The sequence below is a fragment of the Pseudonaja textilis genome, chromosome 2, assembly GCF_049901715.1.
Source record: "Pseudonaja textilis isolate UNSWEBS1 chromosome 2, rPseTex1.2, whole genome shotgun sequence".
NCBI lineage: Eukaryota > Metazoa > Chordata > Lepidosauria > Squamata > Elapidae > Pseudonaja > Pseudonaja textilis.
The window spans coordinates 246,322,667-246,342,615 of NC_141991.1; the positions used below are offsets into that span (position 1 = coordinate 246,322,667).

A 19,949-nucleotide genomic window follows, 5' to 3' on the forward strand; every position below is an offset into this window, starting at 1 on the left:
CAGCATCCCCAAGGTCACAGAATCAAAATCCAGACACTTGGCCACTGACTCATATTTATGACGAGTGCAGTGTCCTGGGGTCATAGAATTCTTTATTGGCCAAGTATGATTGGACACACAAGGAATTTGTCTTGGTGCAAATGCCCTCAGTGTACATAAAAGAAAAGATACATTTGTCAAGAGTCAAGAATCATAAGGTACAACACTTAATGATAGTCATAGGGTACAATAAGCAATCAAATCATACTAGGAAACAGTCAATAAAAATTGTAAGGCTACAAGCAACAAAGTTACGGTTATACAGTCACAAGTGGGAGGGGATGTGTGGTAAGGAGTGATGAGAAGATTAACAGTAATAGTAGTGCAGACTTTGTAAATAGTTGGACAGTGTTGAGGGAATTATTTGTTTAGCAGAGTGATGGCATTCGGGAAAAAACTGTCCTTGTGTTCAGTTGTTCTGGTGTGCAGTGGTCTATAGCGTCCTTTTGAGGGAAGGAGTTGAAACAGTTTATGTCCGGGATGTGAGGGGTAAATATTTTCACAGCCGTCTTTTTGACTCCTGCAGTATACAGGTCCTCAATTGAAGGCAGGTGGGTAGTAATTGTTTTTTCTGCAGTCCTAATTATCCTCTGAAGTCTGTGTCTGTCCTGTTGGGTTGCAGAACCAAACCAGACAGTTATAGAGGTGCAGATGACAGACTCAATCATTCCTCTGTAGAACTGGATCAGCAGCTCCTTGGGCAGTTTGAGCTTTCTGAGTTGGCACAGAAAGAACATTCTTTGTTGTGCTTTTTTGATGATGTTTTTGATGTTAGGTGTCCATTTTAGGTCATGTGATATAATAGAACCTAGAAATTTGAAGGTCTCTACTGTTGATACTGGGTTGTCTAGTATTGTAAGAGGTGGTAGTATGGGAGGGTGTCTTCTAAAGTCTACCACCATTTCTATGGTTTTGAGTATGTTCAGTTCCAGTCATGTATTTCCCTTCTGACAAGCAAAGTCCATGTTCACTTAACCATCGTGTATTTCAATTAACAACTGCAGTGATTCACTTAACAACTGTGGCACAAAAGGTTGTAGAATTGGGGAGGGGGAAAATCATTTAACAACAAGCTTAGCAGCAGAAATTCTCGGCTCAATTGTGGTTGTAAGTCAAGGACTACCTGTACTTAAAACGAGGAATCAGGAAATCCCTTCGTTTGTATTTCTATTATCTCGCACCATTGTTTTTCTTGTCCTCTGATTGGTCTGTTTCCTAAACGCCCTTTACTTTCAGTATCCTTTTCATGATCAGAGTGCTGTCTAAGGCAGACAGTGTAAGGCCTGCAAGCAGAAATCTACCGTTACCTGTTGTCAAACCAGATGTCTCTCTTCTTGTCTTCCTAACCCATCTAGGTAATTGAAATGAAGAATGAAATGGATTTGGACCGAGATACAGATCTTGCATACAACAGTCTGAAGGTAAAAGAAATCTCCAAACCAGCTTTTCCCCCAAAGGCCAGGTATCTGGTGATGATACTAATAACCTGCAACAGCTTTACTGTTATCAGTCTTTATAAATCTCTCTTGCAAGAGCATTCTCTAATATCTGGTCATACTTTACTAACTTATAGTTTTCCTTTTTGTTGAATTGGAGGAGCGGAGTGTTGTTTAGATTTCAACTACCCTAAATTGAAGCTTATTTCAGGTTTCCTTTGCTTTATAAACCCACGAAGGTCATAATTGTTAGGATTGGTCAGAAAGTTACTTTTTCATCACTGTGAACCGTCACTAAAGAAAGCATTTGCTAAATGAGGACCACCTGTAATTCAACAGGGTGTACCCTTCTGTTGGTTGGTATAATTGGCTAGGGAGTGGAATTAGAATGCGTGCATGTAGAAGGATGTTTTCCTTGGATAATATTACTAGGCGGGGAAATAAAAAAGCTTGCAAAATTAGAGACCAAGCTGTAATAACAGAATAACAGAGTTGGAAGGGACCTTAGAGGTCTTCTAGTCCAGCCCCTTGCTCAAGCAGGAGACCCTGTACCATTTCAGACAAATGGCTGTCCAGTCTCTTATTTAAAACTTCAAGTGTCAGAGCACCCACAATGTCTGGAAGCAAGTTTTTCAACTGATTAATTATTTTCACTGTCAGGAAATTTCTTTTTATTTCTGGGTTGGACCTCTCCTTCGTAAGATATTCAGAATGGGTAAAAAAAAAATCAATAAAAAGTTCTTCTTGCCATTTTTAAACACCAAATGCAACATAACACCTGAATATATAGAAAGGTGTTGTTTGGAGTTCGAAAGGGATTTTTTTTCCTCTATTTTTTGTTCTGTTGGATAATGGAAGAAAATTTTCGGTGGATAGGTCCAAAATCTCTATTCCAGAATTTTTGGGCCACAACTGTGGCCTAGGATTCCAAGTTATTCTATCTCAGAATTTGACTAAATGTTAGGAAGGATACCAAGTTGGTTTGGTAAAAATATATAGTTCAGTTTGATCTTAGAGCTGCTTCTTCTTGTTATAGAGACCTTGAAAGAAAGTGTAAAAAAAGGAAAGTCACATAGCAACTCTTATCGGTTGTATTCAGCCAGAAGAACATGTTCTCCTTGACTGTCAATTTCCTACTGTTCTTCTTAAGAAATGTTACTGCTGAATATTAACCAGGCTCATAGAAAGGACAGTTGCAGTATCACATAGAAAGACCTAAAGGAATTAATTGGGACTAATTAATTAATAAATTAGGCATGCAACTCTACTCTGAGAGAAAAGTTGAATCCAGCCATTGCCAAAGTTACTTTGAATAAAGAAATCTGTGCATCTAATTCTAGGATTTATTTCTAATTTACAACCTACCAATCTGGAGCACAATAGGGCTCTCCAATACGGAATGGGAATTAAAAGTCTACAATAAATTTAAAACACAACCCTACAGTCTTCCTACAGAATCGGGAATTCTGTATAAAACATTAACACTACTCTATTAAAGACTCGGTCTTTTGACTCAGGAGGCTGTCACCACAGTTCAACCTCCCCTATTATCAAAAATGGGATTTTTTAAAAAAATCTTAATAACTAATGTTCTTCTGGGTTATAGTTTGTAAACTCGAGCAGGGGTCTCCAACCTTGGCAACTTTAAGCCTGGTGGACTTCAAGTCCCAATCTCATCTTAAGTGTGAAACCTGACAGGGTGATTTTGAGTCAATCACCGGGAGATGGTGAGTTCTAATCCTGCCTTAAGCATGAAAGCTGGCAGGATGACATTGAGCCAATCACCAGGAGACTGTGAGTTCTAGACCCATTTTAGGCATTAAAACCAGCTGGATGACTTTGAGCCAATCACTCCCTCTCAGCTTTGCTGGCTGGGGAATTCTGGGAGTTGAAGTCCTCCGGGCTTCAAGTTGTCAAGGTTAGGGACTCCTGAGCTAGAGGGTTGAATACCTGTGGAAATGAATAACTTTGGAGATGAAATCTCAAAACGATGCTGTAGAGAGATCAAGGAGTCTGATCCCAAGTTTTGGGTAAGGGATAATTTGTACCCCGGTTTGGAGATGCTGATGATTTATTTACTTGTATCCAGCTTTTATTACTTTTACAAATAAGTCAGCAAACATATCCCGTACACCTTCCTCTTCCAGTTTTCCCCACAACAACAACCCTGTGAGGTGAGTTGGCTGAGAGGGAATGACTGGCTCAAAGTTATCCAGCTGGCTTTAATGCCTAAGATGGGACTAGAACTCACAGGCTCCTGGTGACTGGCCCAATGTCATCCTGCCAGCTTTCATGCTTAAGGCAGGATTAGAACTCACCATCTCCTGGTGATTGACCCAAAGTCAGCTTCAGGTGAGATACTTCAGGTGAGATTAGAACTCAGACACTTGTTCAAGCTTGATGCTTTAACCACTAGACATCAAGGCAAGACAGGTAGTAGCCTAGTCTTTCCCAAACGTGTTGGAACCATTCTCAACTCTTCGAATTCTCATTGCAATGCATCTGGAAGACCCAGACTGCAGAAAATTGTCAGTATAGCCCATTTCCTAAGTTATCACCTACGGATTTTTTTTTTAAATTTTGTGTGCAAAATTCCCTAAGGACTAAGGCATAAATAGAATTTGCCGTTTCTTCTTATTTATTTTTCACTGACATAAACAGTTTTCAGAGAAATGATTGCATTTTGAACTTTTTCATACAGACACACACACATACACACACACACACACACACACACACACAAAATGCTCATGATTAATGCAGAAGTGCTTGGAATTTGAAAGTATTTGTTTTTTCCTTTGAGGAAGCGTCAAGATAGTGGGTAGAGGTCATTGGTAAATTGTTTTCTTCAGAAACAATAAAAGTTTAGGAGGGAGTAAATCAATAGCCTCCTTTTTCTTCACTGGCGTTCCCCCTGCTTTTCCACACAAATAAGAATAGGAAGTTTCTATCTTGCAAGTGAGAGCCAATTTGGTGCAGTGATTAAAGCAGGGGTCTTCAACCTTGGCAACTTTAAGCCTTGGTGGACTTCAACTCCCAGAACTCCCAATCTCATCTTCAGCGTGAAAGCTGGTGGGGTGACTTTGGGTCAATCATCAGGAGATGGTGAGTTCTAGTCCTGCCTTAAGCATGAGAGCTGGCAGGATGTCATTGAGCCAATCACCAGGAGACTGTGAGTTCTAGTCCCATCTTAGGCATTAAAACCAGCTGGATGACTTTGAGCCAATCACTCCCTCCCAACTTTGCTGGCTGGGGAATTCTGGGAGTTGAAGTCCTCCAGGCTTCAAATTGCCAAGGTTGGAGACCCCTGGATTAAAGCAACAGATTAGAAACCAGGAGACTGTGAGTTCTAGTCGTCCCCACCACCCTTGGACAGAAAACTACAGGGGTGGCCTTGGTTGAGGACCTCTCTTTCAGTCCTAGGAAGGAGACAGTAGCAAACCACTGCTGATATCTTGCCAAGAAAACTGCAAGGACTTGCCCAGGCAGTCACCAGGCCTCAAAAGCTCTAAAACTGAAAAATGTTGTAAACAGTCGGTGCTACTTCTAGAATTAATGGGGAAAGAATTAAACAGGAGATCAGAAATCAACCAAAAGAAAAAGATTGGTACCCGTAAACATACATGAAGAGAAGTGGAGTGAAGCTAATTGTCCAGTCTCTTCTTAAAACCTCCATTAATGAAGCATCCACAACTTCTGGAGGCCAGCTGTTCCACTGGTTAATTGTCATCACTGTTAGGAAGTTTCTCCTTAATTCCAGATTTTTCTCTCCTTGGTTAGTTTCCATCCTTTTGTTTCTTGTCCTGCCCTCTGGTGCTTTGGAAAATAGAGCATCTTGCAATCATGTAATCAGTTTCTAGCAAAAAGACACCCATTGGGGATTCTGGTTTTGCTTAACAAAGGCATAATTCACTTAACCACCCCCATAAAAATGGTTGTAAAATTGGGTCTGACTTGATTTATGACTGCAACAATTTACAATAGAAATTCCAGTCCTAGTTGCAACTTCAGGACTACTTATACTCAAATTATTTTACAGAAATCAGAGAGAGAAATCCATTTCAAATATTGGTAAATGAAAAGTGAGGCTCTTGGGAAATCACATTTTGTGAAAGAAGCTAAGTTTTGCTCAGAATTTCGGTGATCATAGAAGATGAAAACTTAATTGGCAAAACTCACTTAGGCAGTAATGCATTTTTAAAGGACTAGAGGTAGGTAATACGTCTGCAGCAAAAACAACAAAGATTCATGATCATCAGAGTTTTCATGGGTCTTGCAAAATCCTCCAAAGCATATGTAGATCAATGAAGTGTTATTTACTGAAAGCATTTTAACCGATTAACTGCATCCAGTTTTGGTCACCATGTTACAAAAAAGATGTTGAGACTTTGGAAAAAGTGCAGAGAAGAGACTCCGAGATGATTAAAGGACTGGAGACTAAAACATATGAAGAACAGTTGGAGGAATGAGGTATGGCCAGTCTACAGAAAAGAAGGACTAGGGGTGACCTGATAGCAGTATTTTAGTATTTCAGCTTATTTTCTGAAGCACCAGAAGGCCAGACAAGAAGCAATAGATGGAAACTAACCAAGGAGAGAAGCAACTTGGAATTAAGAAGGAACTTCCTAACAGTCAGGACAATTAACCAGTGGAACAGCCCGCCTTCAGAAGTTGTGGGTGCTTCATCACTGGAGGTTTTTAAGAAAAGACTGGACAATCACTTGTCTGAAATGGTATAGGTCTCCTGCTTGAGCAGGGGGTTGGACTAGAAGATCTCCAAGGTCCCTTCCAGCTTTATTCTGAATTGTTCAACCTAGAGGGCTTCTAGAAATCAGTTTTTACTACATGTCTTACGCCTTTACAATGTTGTACTAAAGAAATAAGGAGAAAAACAAGCCAGGGGATCAGTTTTTAATTTAGATCATTTTCATAATAACAGCTGAGATGGAAGTAATTCAAAGAAAAGAACAAAACGAGCTGAATTTTCAGTCTATGGAATCATCCTGGTTCCTTTTCTGTCTCTTCTTTGCACCTTCTCCTATCATGTCTCTAACAAGCTGCGATATAAAATCAATCAGCCATGAAATATTATGGGTTTTCCTTTTTGATTTCTGGCACATTCTGATCTCACTTGCCCCTAAATAAGGCAGAGTAAATTTTCCTCAATACTGGAGTGAATTTTCTTCAATACTGGAGAAAATTAATCCATTGAGGGCCAAACAAAGCGATGCCCTTGTCTCCTTCAACAATTGAGAGCAATTTCTCAAGAGTGTCTGTATCAAGAGAAGGAAAAACTTAAGACTCAGACCAAAGTTTTCCTTCTGGCTCTTTCCAAGTGCAAACAAACAATGGTGACTTTGAAGAGCTCAAATATTTGTCGTCCTTTTTTGTACTTGCTGACGGTGATCACCAGTGGATTCTTCTGAATGTCATGTTGTTGTCACTACTGTCCAGGGGTGAGATTCAAATTTTTTAACAACCGGTTCTGTGGGCATGGCTAGGTGGGCATGGCCATGTGACTTGGTCAGCGTGGGTTGTTTTTTTTGCAGCATTCCCACCCATCTTTGAGGGGCCTCCTGGGCCTCAGGGAAACCTTCTAGGGGGGCATTTTTGCTCCCAGAAGGCTTCCCTGGGACCCAGGAAGGCCAAAAACGGAGCATAGGAGGGCACAGCTCCCCCCCCTACACTCCATTTCTGGGCCTCAGGGAAGCCTCCTGGGCGAAGCAGTATGACAGCGAGGGGGATCCCGGCACAGCTGATCATTAGAACAGCTGATCGTTGGGAAAGGGGGGAAATATCTTTTAGGAGTGACTGGGCAGGGGGAACGCAGTCAGCAATATCGCACATGCGCAATAAGGACTGACTGTGTGGGGAGAGGTGGGGTCAGCCAGGGGCACGATATGCCGGTTCTCCACAGAATCATAACAACCAGTTCTATAGAACCGGTCCGAACCGATAGAATTCCATCCCTACTACTGTCCACTCAAAAGAGCAGCAGACCAGCCCACTTGGGAGAGAAATCTGCCTCTTGCATTTGATGTGGTTTGTATATTCTCTGCTTTGTTTTACCAGCTGGCCTCTCCAAGAGATGGAGAGGAACTGAATCATTAATTTAAATGTGCTCCTCCATCTGTCTTGACTTTTATCATCCGGCTCTCTGCATCTAGCTGACTGTTTTTCATGTGTTGTTTCGAACACTTAAACACACCCACCATCCATTAGTTATACAAATGTATGGAACGGGAATCACTTTTCCAATATCCTTTTTAATAGAGGCAAGAGTTAGAATCTGAGAACAAGAAACTGAAAAATGACCTAAACGAACTCAGGAAGGCTGTTGTGGATGGCGTGGTCCGAAACAATTCTTCCAATGACGTTCATGACACCTACAACCTACTCCTGAATCAGCTCAAGTCAGCTAGTGAAGAGCTGGAAGTACGGAAGGATGAGGTGCTCATTCTCCGGACCCAGATTATAAGAGCAGCCCAGCAAAAAGACGCGGGCAGAAATATGGTAACAAAAGAGAAAAGCATGTGCAACGTACCTCACTGTGCGTGTGTTCTTTTCACCGTGTTATCGGCTGTCGTGCACGTTGTTTTACTAAAATTGCAAAGTCAACGTTGTTTAGCACCTGATTGTTCATCCACTTTTTTTTTTTTTAAGCATTAACTGAGAGAGAGAGAGAGAGTGAAAGAGGGACACTTCTGATTTTAAACCCATAAACTGGAAAACAATGTAGCTTTTGACAGGCAGAGGAAATGTCTATGGAGATTTTCAATCATCCAGGTCACGATTGTCCCAAAGGTGCTTTTTCCAAAAGGCAACTGGATTTTTCTTGGATTTTTTTCTTCTTTCCAAACATTTTGCTTCTCATTCAAGAAGCATCTTAGTTGACTGGATCTTTCTATTCCCCACTAGTCAGATAGAACAGGAATTGAACTGAAGAAGCTTCTTGGTTGAGAAGCAAAATGTTTTCAAGGGGGAAAATAACCCCAAGAAACTCCAGCTGCCTTTTGGAAAAAGAGCCTTTGCAGAGGAAATATGGCAGATAAAGCAGTGATAAAATCATCGGGCCTTCAAAATCAGTCAAATGTGGCCTTGAAAATCCTACACCTTGAATCCAGCTTTGGCAGATAAAGGAATGATATGCTACTTGCTTTTCTTTTGTGTCTTGACAACAATGCAGTAATGGAAATGGATGGTGAGTCACAGTGGTGCAGTGGTTAGAGTGCAGTACTGCAGGCTACTTCTGCTGACTGCCGGCTGACTGCAATTTGGCAGTTCAGATCTCACCAGGCTCAAGGTTGACTCAGCCTTCCATCCTTCTGAGGTGGGTAAAATGAGGACCCAGATTGTTGGGGGTGATATGCTGATCCCCGTAAACCGCTTGTAAAGCACTGTGAAGCGGCATATAAGTCTATTGCTATTGACCATCTTGAGCTGCAATCCGTAGAGCAAATGGTCAGTTCTCAGCTCCAAGTGATGCTCTAGGGTGGGAATAAGAGCTGCTCTGAGGTTTGTGGAAGAGCTTCAGAAGGTTTCCCATTCCTAGTCTTCCATTGGACTTGGTGGGGCCTTCAGTGGGTTTTCAGCAAACAAAGCCATGGATGTAGCATTGAATCAGCATATGTGACAAACCACGAGTTAGTAGAGGACAAGTTTAGCTGGGATACTTAATTTTGGTTCTTGCATTAAGCAGCAGAATGGCCCTTGGGATTTAAATATGCCATTCTGACTCCATGATAAGGAAACTGAAAGATTTGGAGATCTATGATGACCAGAGGATTCTTAGGCCAGTCTGGACCAAGATTTACATCTGCTTTAAAATAGTAGATGCCCAGGTTGGTTAGGAAAAAAAGAAATTAGCTGCTTCGGAGGTAGAGCTATGCTAGTGTGTTTTTCTATTCCTGCTTCATGATGGAAGTTTCTGCTGTCAAAAGGCTGCAGTCAAGTCCCAGGTGCTTTCCTTAGGAAGTTGCCCAAGTACAAGAAAAGCCTGGTTTATATCAGGGGTCTCCAACCTTGGCAAATCAAGGTTGTGGATTTCAAACCAAGGCTTGTGGATTAGAACTCTCAGAATTCTAGTCATGCTGGCTGCAGAATTATGGAGTGGAAGTCGACAAATCTTAAGGTTTCCAAGGTTGGAAAGCCCTGGTTTACAGGTGAAACTTGAAAAATTAGAATATTGTGCAAAAGTTCATTTATTTCAGTAATGCAACTTAAAAGGTGAAACTAATATATGAGATAGACTCATTACATGCAAAGCAAGATAGTTCAAGCCGTGATTTGTCATAATTGTGATGATGATGGCTTACAGCTCATGAAAACCCCAAATCCACAATCTCAGAAAATTAGAATATTACATGCAATCAATAAAACAAGGATTGTACATAGAACAATATCGGACCTCTGAAAAGTATAAGCATGCATATATACACAGTACTTGGTTTGGGCCCCTTTTGCAGCAATTACTGCCTCAATGCGGCGTGGCATGGAAGCTATCAGCCTGTGGCACTGCTGAGGTGTTATGGAAGACCAGGATGCTTCAATAGCAGCCTTCAGCTCTTCTGCATTGTTCGGTCTCATGTCTCTCATCTTTCTCTTGGCAATGCCCCATAGATTCTCTGTGGGGTAAGGGTCAGCCAAGTTTACTGGCCAGTCAAGCACAGTAATCCCACAGTCATTGAACCAGGTTTTGGTGCTTTTGGCAGTGTGGGCAGGTGCCAAGTCCTGCTGGAAAATGAAGTCAGCATCCCCATAAAGCTTGTTTGCAGAAGGAAGCATGAAGTGTTTCAAAATGTCCTGGTAGATGGCTGCGATGACCCTGGATTTAATGAAGCATAGTGGACCAACACCAGCAGGTGACATGGGTCCCAAATCAACATAGACTGTGGAAACTTCACCCTGGACTTCAAGCATCTTGCAGTATGTGCCTCTCCATTCTTCCTCCAGACTCTGGGTCCTTGGTTTCCAAATGAGATGCAAAAGTTGCTCTCATCAGAAAAGAGAACTTTGGACCACTGAGCAACAGACCACTTCTATGTTTCTTTAGCCCAGGTAAGATGCTTCTGACGTTGTTTGTTGTTCAGGAGTGACTTGACAAGAGGAATTCGACATTTGAAGCCCATGTCCAGGATCCCTCTGTGTGTGGTGGCTCTTGATGCAGTGACTCCAGCCTCAGTCCACTGCTTCTGAAAGTCCCCAACACTTTTGAATGGCCTTTTCCTGACAATCCTCTCCAGGCTGCAGTCATCCCTGCTGCTTGTGCACCATTCTCTTCCACACTGTTCTCTTCCACATAACTTTCTATTAATGTGCTTTGATACAGCACTTTGGGAACATCCAACTTCTTTTGCAATTACCTTTTGAGGCTTTCCCTCCTTACGGAGGGTGTCAATGGTGGTTTTCTGCACAACTGTCAGGCCAGCAGTCTTTCCCATGACTGTGATTCCGACTGAACCAGACTGAGAGACCATTTAAAGGCTCAGGAACCCTTTTTGCAGGTGTTATGGCTTAATTAGCTGACTAGAGTGGGACACTTTGAGCCTAGACTATTGAACCTTTTCACAATATTCTAATTTTCTGAGATTGTGGATTTGGGGTTTTCATGAGCTGTAAGCCATATTCATCTCAATTATGACACATCACGGCTTGAACTATCTTGCTTTGCATGTAATGAGTCTATCTCATATATTAGTTTCACCTTTTAAGTTGCATTACTGAAATAAATGAACTTTTGCACGATATTCTAATTTTTCGAGTTTCACCTGTATATGCTCCTCTATTGTATTCACTTGGGAGAAGTTCCTTATATTCCAAAGGCCTTTCTCCAGCTGATCTAATGATGGGCACATTGACAGGATGGTTTTAAAAAAATGATGGCACTGCAAAACATAAATAAACTGAACTGGAAGGTAAAGAAATTTCCACAGGCAAGAACCTGGTGTTTGATTAACCAACCAGTTTCAGTTACATTAACACTAATTTCAAAAGAGGTGCAAGCATCAGTAAAAGTAATTCGTATTTCAAAGCACTTGCGTTGGGAAAACATTGACTCAAAAGTCTTAATCAGGGAAAGGCATGGGCCAGAGAATAAAAACAAATTAATTTGTATTTTTGAAAAGGCATTTATGCAGGTACATTTAAATAATAATAATAACAACAATAATAATAACAACAACTCCTGTACAAACATGAGAAAAAGATGTGTTCAAAGACAATGTATGCAAAGTCATTTTGGATGGAAAGATAAGCAGATATATATACATACAGACATACAGACATACAGACATACATACACACACATAAATGTTAGCAAACATTTTGTTAATTGAGAAAAATGCTAATGCGTTTAAGAAAATGAATTGGGTGTTAATTGATTTGCTTATCAGGCTTCTCCTAAGGCAATATCAAAGTTAATCCTTATAAGAAACACACCCGTGCACGGTTTTTGCATTGACAATTTTCCTTTTCTAAAGCTTTTTGCAAGCTTTGTGAGATTGTCAGCATTATGATGGATGTGCAGAATTAATATTAGGATTATTTTACAAAACCACAGAATTTCTACTTTAGGGTTGCATCTCAGGGATTTTTTTTTTTTAAATAGGAGAATAGAGGAGGAAGGAATATTAGTTAAAATTCTGCTAAGCATCATTTTTCTCTCTGCAACAGCTGAACTAATACAAAGACTAATTTCTGTGAATGACTTTGACTATACTTGGTATAATTCCGCTAGTACTGTAATGAATTTTATAATTTTCCCCATTTCACTTTCAATTTTAAGCCCTCCTAGAAGGCACAGTGGTTAAAAATGCCAAACTTATCAGCTGGAAAGCTGACAGCCTGGGTTTGAGACCCAAACACCATGTGACGGGATGAGCTCCCATTCCTTCCCCAGCTCCTATCTACCTAGCAGTTTGAAAGCATGCACTTGCAAGTAGATAAATAGGTACCACTTTTATGGGAACAATGTTCATGCATCTTTTGTGTACAGCCATGCTGGCCACATGATCATGTAAAAATGTCTTCAGACAATGCTGGCTCCCTTGGCCAAGAAACAGATTTGAAACACAACTGGACAGGGAAAACTTTTTGATCCCAGTGTTATTCTATCACTGATTTCTTCTCCTTGTAAGCTGGCAAACACATTGATTTTATGTTGGTATCATATATTCCTGCTCCTAAATTTGGGAGCAGTGATTTTGTGAAATGAATTATTTAGTATATTTCAACAGAGAATCCTCATTGCTTTTTAAAAAGTAGGATTTTTAGAGGAGAGGGAAGAAAATTAAACCAGATTTTTTAATCAATCCTCAGTCTCTCTCTCTCTCTCTCTTTCTCTTTAACTTCCTTTAGGTTGTATTAGTTGGGCTTTTTCTATTAGCTTTCAGTTCATTTATTTTGTGGCTGTGGTAAATGTGCTTGAAACCCAAATTAGTGCATGCACAGCACAATCAACATATTATGAAAAATAGCAATAATTTTATGAGGCAAAATATTGATCTTTTGACTTTTTTTTTAAGGAATCAAACCTCAAGACGCAAACCAGCTGGCCCAATAGCGACAAACATGTGGATCCAGAAGATGCAATTGAGGCCTATCATGGAATGTGTCAAACTAATCGGTAAGCTGTTTTGATCTATCCATCCATCCAGAAAAATTAGAATTGGGTCCTCCTTAAACTCACTTAAACACTTTGAATTAATTGGAAGGAATGTCATCAGAGCAGATAATCAACAGTGAGAGTACTATTAAAAGAAATACTTCCTCTTACAAAAACATCACCTATACTCTGGGCTATGTGTGGTGTGCCTATTTGTGGACTTATAATATTTCTTGAAGACGTATCATAATCTTTGTGTGTTGTTGGGAACTTCTGAAGAACTTTTTTGCAGTATCTGGCAACCATCCTAAATAGTAAGAGGAACCGAATTCTTTTTAAATCTCACTGTGGAGAACAATTTACAAACTTAAGTGTACCAAAAGTGCTTTTCAAAAGACAACTGGCCTTTCTTGGTTTTTTTTTCCTTGAAGACATTTCACTTTTCATCCCAAGAAGCTTCTTTAGTTTAACTAGCCTAGTGCCTTAACCACTAGACTTCTTTCTCTCTCTCTCTCTCTTTCTCCCTCTCTCTCATTAATATTAGTCACATTAAAAGTTAGCTGTTTCTGAAGCAAGGATCTTACCTAGAACCTTGAAAAGGACGAAACCTGGAACCTTTTCCTGAAAAACATCCACATTTAGTACTTTAAGTGGAGAAGTTTCAGTTAGCATTCTTTTGATTGTCGTTTGGGGTATCAATCTTGTAAAATACTGAAAGAAAGCAAATCTATAGCTACAGTTGTCCCCAGCCATTTCTTCTCTGTGAATGTTAGTCATTCTCTTGTATATATTGATTTTTCTCTTGTTGGCCTATAATTCTCCCTCCTTCTAGCTCACATATTTTTATCCCTTTGCTACTGTTATCTTCGTCAACTCTGCAAACATTTCTCTGGCCAAGTTTTCCCTCACATTGACTTGAAACCCATTCGCAGCCCTGTTAACTGCTGGATTTATAAGTGCTGAATCTAATCATAATATGACAGTTATGTCAAAACCACTGGTCTTTTCACACTGATCTTGTTCCCTCCCTCCCATATATTCAGAACCATGATATTTCTTAAATGGTGGCATATACAGAAACTAAGATTGACTGAATCCCATTCATCAATTCCTGTTGCCAATCCGCTTCCTGGGACTCCCTCCTCTTCCCAATTTGTGGTCACCTGAGGTCCTCACTGAACAACCTACACAGTCCTCAGGTTACAACAGCAACAGGGAATGCCAGGATTGCCATCACTAAGCGATGAGGTGATGTAACCTTGTGCATTATGTCCACAGTACTTAGCGATAGGAATTCTGGTCCCAATTGCTACCATAATCCAAGGACTACCTCTAAAGAATGATAGGGCTGGAAAGAACCTCAGAGGTCTTCTAGTCCAACCCCCTGCTCAAGGCAGGTACCCTATACCATCCTAGTCTATTTTTGAAAACCACCAATGATGGAGCACCACCAACCCTGGGAGTCAAGCTATTCCATTGATTAATTGTTCTCGCTGTCAGAAAATTTCTCCTTACTCCTAGGTTGGCTCTCTTTTTAGCCAGTTTCCATCCAATAGACATTAAATCCTGAAGCTGACTGGTCAGTGCTGGTGGAAAGGGAAAGAAACTTAAGTCTGGAGAATTCACCAGTTCTTTTTCTCTCAGTTGTTTTTGCATACAGGAAATAAAGAAGCGATCGATTATTGGGTGGCATTGCCTCGAATAGGATCACTAGTGGGGCCAGTAGTTGGCCACTTGTGCCAGTATAGTTATTGGATATAGACTCATTTGGGAGTTTCTGGACTTGTCTATCTTAAAAGTGCCATGGTGGCACAGTGGTTAGAATGCAGTACTGCAGGCTACTTCTGCTGACTGACAGCTGACAGCAATTCAGTAGTTCGATCCCCACTAGCTCAAGGTTGACTCGGCCTTCCATCCTTCCAAGGTGGGTAAAATGAGGACCCAGATAGTTTGGGAGCAATAGGTTGACTTTGTAAACCGCTTAGAGAGGGCTGTAAAGCACTGTGAAGCAGTATATAAGTCTAAATGCTACTGCCATTAAACTTTTCATTTGGAATGGAACCTGAACAGCTTGATGTTTAAGGCAGGATAGATTGCAGTTCTTTAAAACAATTTAGTTATTATTGCATGTGGGCCTCTGCCGGCCTCTCATCTCCTGCAGTCTAATAAGATATAAATGAACTACTGTGACAGGTCATCTCATAAAAAGCAAGGCAATATCCATCTAAAAGAAAAGATTTAAGGGTCATGCCTCCAACAAGAAGTTCTTCATTGATCAATGGAATTATGAACCAGTTTTCCATTTATTTAATAGGGGCCAAGCTGTTACAGTTGTTCCCTGTTTGTAATTTGAGCTATTGTTGAAATCAATACTAATGGTACCCTTCTCAAGTCACTTTCTTTACAGAATAGGAATTTTAGGAGATATTTTGCAAACAATGAGAGAGTCAAATCTGCAATTCTGATTTCTTGCAGCCTGTTGAGGAACCCTGCTAGGCCTTATTCTTGATAGGCCAAATTGATCTTCAGTACCTTGTTCAGCAGTTGCGTACTTATGCTTAACAATCACTGCTTTGTAATATTTAAAAGACTGTTTCCTAGTTCCACCCCATTAGAGGGGAGATTCAAGTTATTTCTCCCAAGTTGTTAACGGGAACCTCTCTGTTCCAGGCCAGGGTTCACGTGGCATTCGTTCTATGGTTTATTTCCATCACTTTAAGCTTTTTTTTTTTTCCATCACAGCTTCTTTCTATGAATCCCTAATCCTCAAAACAGGATGGAGGCTTTAGCTTTTTGTGCTATTCACCACAACTCTATTTTTTTTTTGGCACCTATAATTTACATGAGGAGGAGAAAGCTCATTCTCTGACACAGATTGCTTGTGGATGCGGTTGCTAGGCCAGAGTGAAGCCAACACAAGATTTTTTATTTATTTCTATCCCATCTTTACTATTTTTGCAAAGAACATATCCAGCATATCTTTCTCCTCCGATTTCCCTCACAACAACCACCCTACAAAGTGGGTTGGGAAAATGACTAGCCCAAAGTCACCCAGACTGCTTTCGTGGCTGAGGCAGGACTTGAACGCACAATCTCTGGCTTTCTCGCCTGGTGCTTTAACCACTAGACCAAACTGGCAAAGCCTTTAGGTCCCCATGCAGAGGGCTTGCTTTGAAACGATCCCTTGGTTCGACCATCTGCAGCTGTGAAAGTTTGCACTCCAAGTGAATTGTGTGTGTTTAATGTCTTCTGTAGTCAAGCCTTCAGGTTATGAAGGGATACATTTATTGATCAATCTGACACTTTTTCTATGACTATATTTCAGGACAGCGGGGAATTTCTCCCCCACTTAGAATGAATTAAAGTGTCCTAAGTGAGGTCTGTAACCTGAGGTCCTATTTTTCAGTTCTAGGATAGGACAGGACAGGACAGAACAACAGAACAGGACTGGAGGGATCTTGGAGGTCCTCTAGTCCCCTATACCAGTGATGGCTAACCTTTTCATCATTGCGTGCTGAAAGTGTGCATGTGCATCCATAATGCAATGCACATGTGCATCCTCCACGCGTGTGTGTGTGTGTGACACCCCCGCACTCCCCCCACTTACAGCACACATGCCATAGGTTCGCCATCATGGCCCTATCCCCTTTCACACAGGTGGCTGTCCAGTTTCTTCTTAAAAACCTCCAGTGATGAAGCACCCACAACTTCCTAAAGGCCAGCTGTTCCACCGGTTAATTGTCCTCTCTGTTAGGAAGTTTCTCCTTAATTCTAGGTTGCTTCTCTCCTGGATTAGTTTCCACCCATTGTTCCTTGCCTTGCCTTCTGGTGCTTTGGAGAATAATTTGATCCCCTCTTTGTTGGCAGCCCCTCAAATATTTGAATTCTGCTATCATCTCCCCGCTAGTTCATCTTTTCTCTAGACTAGCCAAATCCTTGCAACCAACCGTTCTTCATATGTTTTAGTCTCCAGACCTTTGATCGTCTTCGTTGTTCTTCTCTGAACTTTTTCCAAAGTCTCAGCATCTGTTTTGTAGCTGGTAACCAAAATGGGTTGCAGTATTCCAGGTGTGGCCTCACTAGGGCTTTTGTAAAGCTGTACTAATACAATACTTCACGTGATTTTGATTTCTATGCCTCTTGTTTATACAACCCAAGATTGTATTTGCTTTTTTGGGCTGCTGCTGGCTCCTTTTCAAGTGATCATCCACTAGGATCAGGTGATATCACAGACGTCCCACATTACAGTTGCTCAATCTGGGTTATGTTTATCATGCAAACCATGGCTGGCTGGCTTGGACCACTTTGGCCGTTTTGATGTACCTGTGCACGTTGGACCATTATGAAAGGCTTTGAAAACACCCAGAAACACTCTTTCAGTTTTGCAAGATAGGGCTTTCCCTCCTTCGCCCTGTCATCAAAAGTTGCCTGGTACACAGCATCGCACGTTTAGTAAGTACAGTACACAGGTAATCCTTGATTTATGACCGTAATTGAGACTGGAATTACAGTCCTAAGTCATGATGGTCATTAAGCAGATCACCATGATGGTCATTAAGCATGAGACTGCCCCTGCTTTGGGGACATTTTTTGCAGGGATTGTTAAGCAAATGCTGCAATTGTTAAACCAACACCACAGTCGTTGAGTGAACTCCATAGTTAAGCAAACCATTTTCCCCCCAAGGTGTACAGGTAGTCCTTGACTTACAACAATTCATTTAGTGACCATTCAAAGTTACAACAGCACTGAAAAAAAGCGACTTATGGCCGTTTTTCACTCTTAAGACCATTGTAGCATCCCCATTGTCAGGTGATCAAAATTCAAATGCTTGGCAAGTGACTCGTATTTATGACGGTTGCAGTGTCCTGGAGTCCCTTTTGTGGCCCTCCAGCAAGCAAAGTCAAGGGGGAAGCCAGATTCACTTAACAACAATTTGACTAATTTAACAACTGCAACAATTCACTTAACAACAGTGGCAGGAAGTGTTGTAAAATGGGGCAAAACTCACGTGTCAAATGCCTCACTTAATAATGGAAATTTTGGGGACTTAATTGTGGTCGTAAGTGGAGGACCACCTGAATTTTTTAGCAGATTCTAGAAGTAAAAACCAGAAACCAGTTTAAAAAAAAAAAGAAGCCAAGAATTGGAGTTACCATGGCTGCAGGATGCTGCAAATGGATAAATACAAGCCAGTTTCCAAGATACTCCAAAATGTAATTCCGGTGACTGCAGTAGGAGTGCGGCCATCAGAACTTCGAATATGGGTTGTAAGTAGCTCTGGGGAGATTCCATCTTAACTTTGAATGGAGCTAATCAACCAGTCATCAAGTGAGGACTACCAGCATAGCACTATGTGGAAAGGTATTATGGCTTTTGATAGAATTAGGGTAGATGCATAATTTAACACCTAGAGCAGTGACCGATCTAGACAGTCAATAAGAGAGTAAGCAGAAGGCAAATAAGCACCAAACTTTTGATGCCACACACAAACACTTGATTGAATAATTGTGTAAAAATAAACAGATTATCATAGCACTCGCTTTTTGAAAAGTTATCAAAGCTTATCAAATTGAATCGCTTATCGAAGCAGGACAAAATGACACTGGGCGATTACATTTCCCTCTTATCTTTCTATTATCTAGCCGCTTCGATGTTATTATCAAGGTGTATAATATCAGGAGGAGAGGCCATTCTCTGCTCTTTCTCTCGCGTTCTGCTGGCAGGGAGCCCAGTAACTCACTTCAAGTATTTTCCAATAAAGTTTACTGGGTTGATTCCACCTCCAAAAATGCTTCAATTGTGCTTTTTAATGAGCATTTCCCTTACAACGGTCTTCTCTTTGCTCCGCTATGACCTTCCTTCGGTATAATAAGTTCATGTGGTAAGGATCCAAAACGGGTGAGGAAACGATGGCCCTTTTTTATGATTTGTGGACTTCAACTCCCAGAATTTCTGAGCCAGGAACTGAGGCAGGAACTCTGGGAATTGAAGTCCACAAGTCATTAAAAAGGACCATAGCACACTCACCCATCCATATGTGCAGAATGGGACAACTTGCCACGGTCAACTCACTGCAGACAACTCTGAGACAACTCGCGAGACCTTTCAACAAATACAAAAATTAAATTTCGATGGAACAATAATGATAAAATTGTTTTGTCCAAGGCTTCCTAGACCATAATTATGCACACGCTTATTTTAAAACAAGTCTTATTTTATTGCAACGCTGGGAATTGTTTTCATTCCCAGCCGATAATTAATCTCAGTCCCTCGAGATAAACACCCACCTTTCTTTTCTCTGAAGTACTACCAATAACAACAATATCAAATGAACTAGAAAAAAAAACCCAACCAAAGTACAAAGAGTTTCAAGAATGAATCTGAACCGAATGAATGATTTTGCTTCCTGCAAAGGTTTTGTCATCTTGGCCTGACCTTTATACCTGATGGGAGGGGCAATCACCTCCCAGCCTTACTCCCGAGTCACCCCTTTTGTTTCAGCTGCTATCACCTTCTAGCAGTTCTGTGCTTGCGCACACTGGGAACAGGCTCCCTTTGCTCCTCTGCCTCACTGCTGCCAGACTCTGAAGGCTCCGGAGGCAGCACCCCACTCACAGATGGTCCTGGTCCCCTTTCTTCCCCACTGTCCGATTCTGCTACCATCTGTACCGGCTGCCGGCGAACCACAACAAAAATAAAGTCAACCCCAAAATACAGGAAGTGCAATAATTTCGACGAAAACGGGGCCACCAATAATAACAGTAACTGAATGAAACTATTAATACAACTTTGAATTGTCCCGCGGTGAGTTGGCCGCAACGAGTTGTCCTAGATCCCCATTATGTGAGCCGTGGGAATAAAACTTCCCGTT

The 19,949-nt window shown here is 41.1% G+C and overlaps 1 protein-coding gene across 4 annotated transcripts in view; it reads left to right on the forward strand.

Moving 5' to 3' along the window:
• MYO5B (myosin VB) overlaps positions 1-19,949 on the forward strand; it is a 297,420-nt gene that overhangs the window by 240,150 nt on the left and 37,321 nt on the right. For 2 of the 4 annotated variants that reach the window (XM_087927512.1, XM_026714934.2), the window contains exons 27-29: positions 1,395-1,460; positions 7,749-7,988; positions 12,998-13,098. In XM_087927512.1, the coding sequence (XP_087783638.1) occupies positions 1,395-1,460; positions 7,749-7,988; positions 12,998-13,098 (407 nt within the window). The remainder of the gene's footprint in view (positions 1-1,394; positions 1,461-7,748; positions 7,989-12,997; positions 13,099-19,949) is intronic. The other 2 variants (XM_087927513.1, XM_026714943.2) reach the window with 1 other exon arrangement.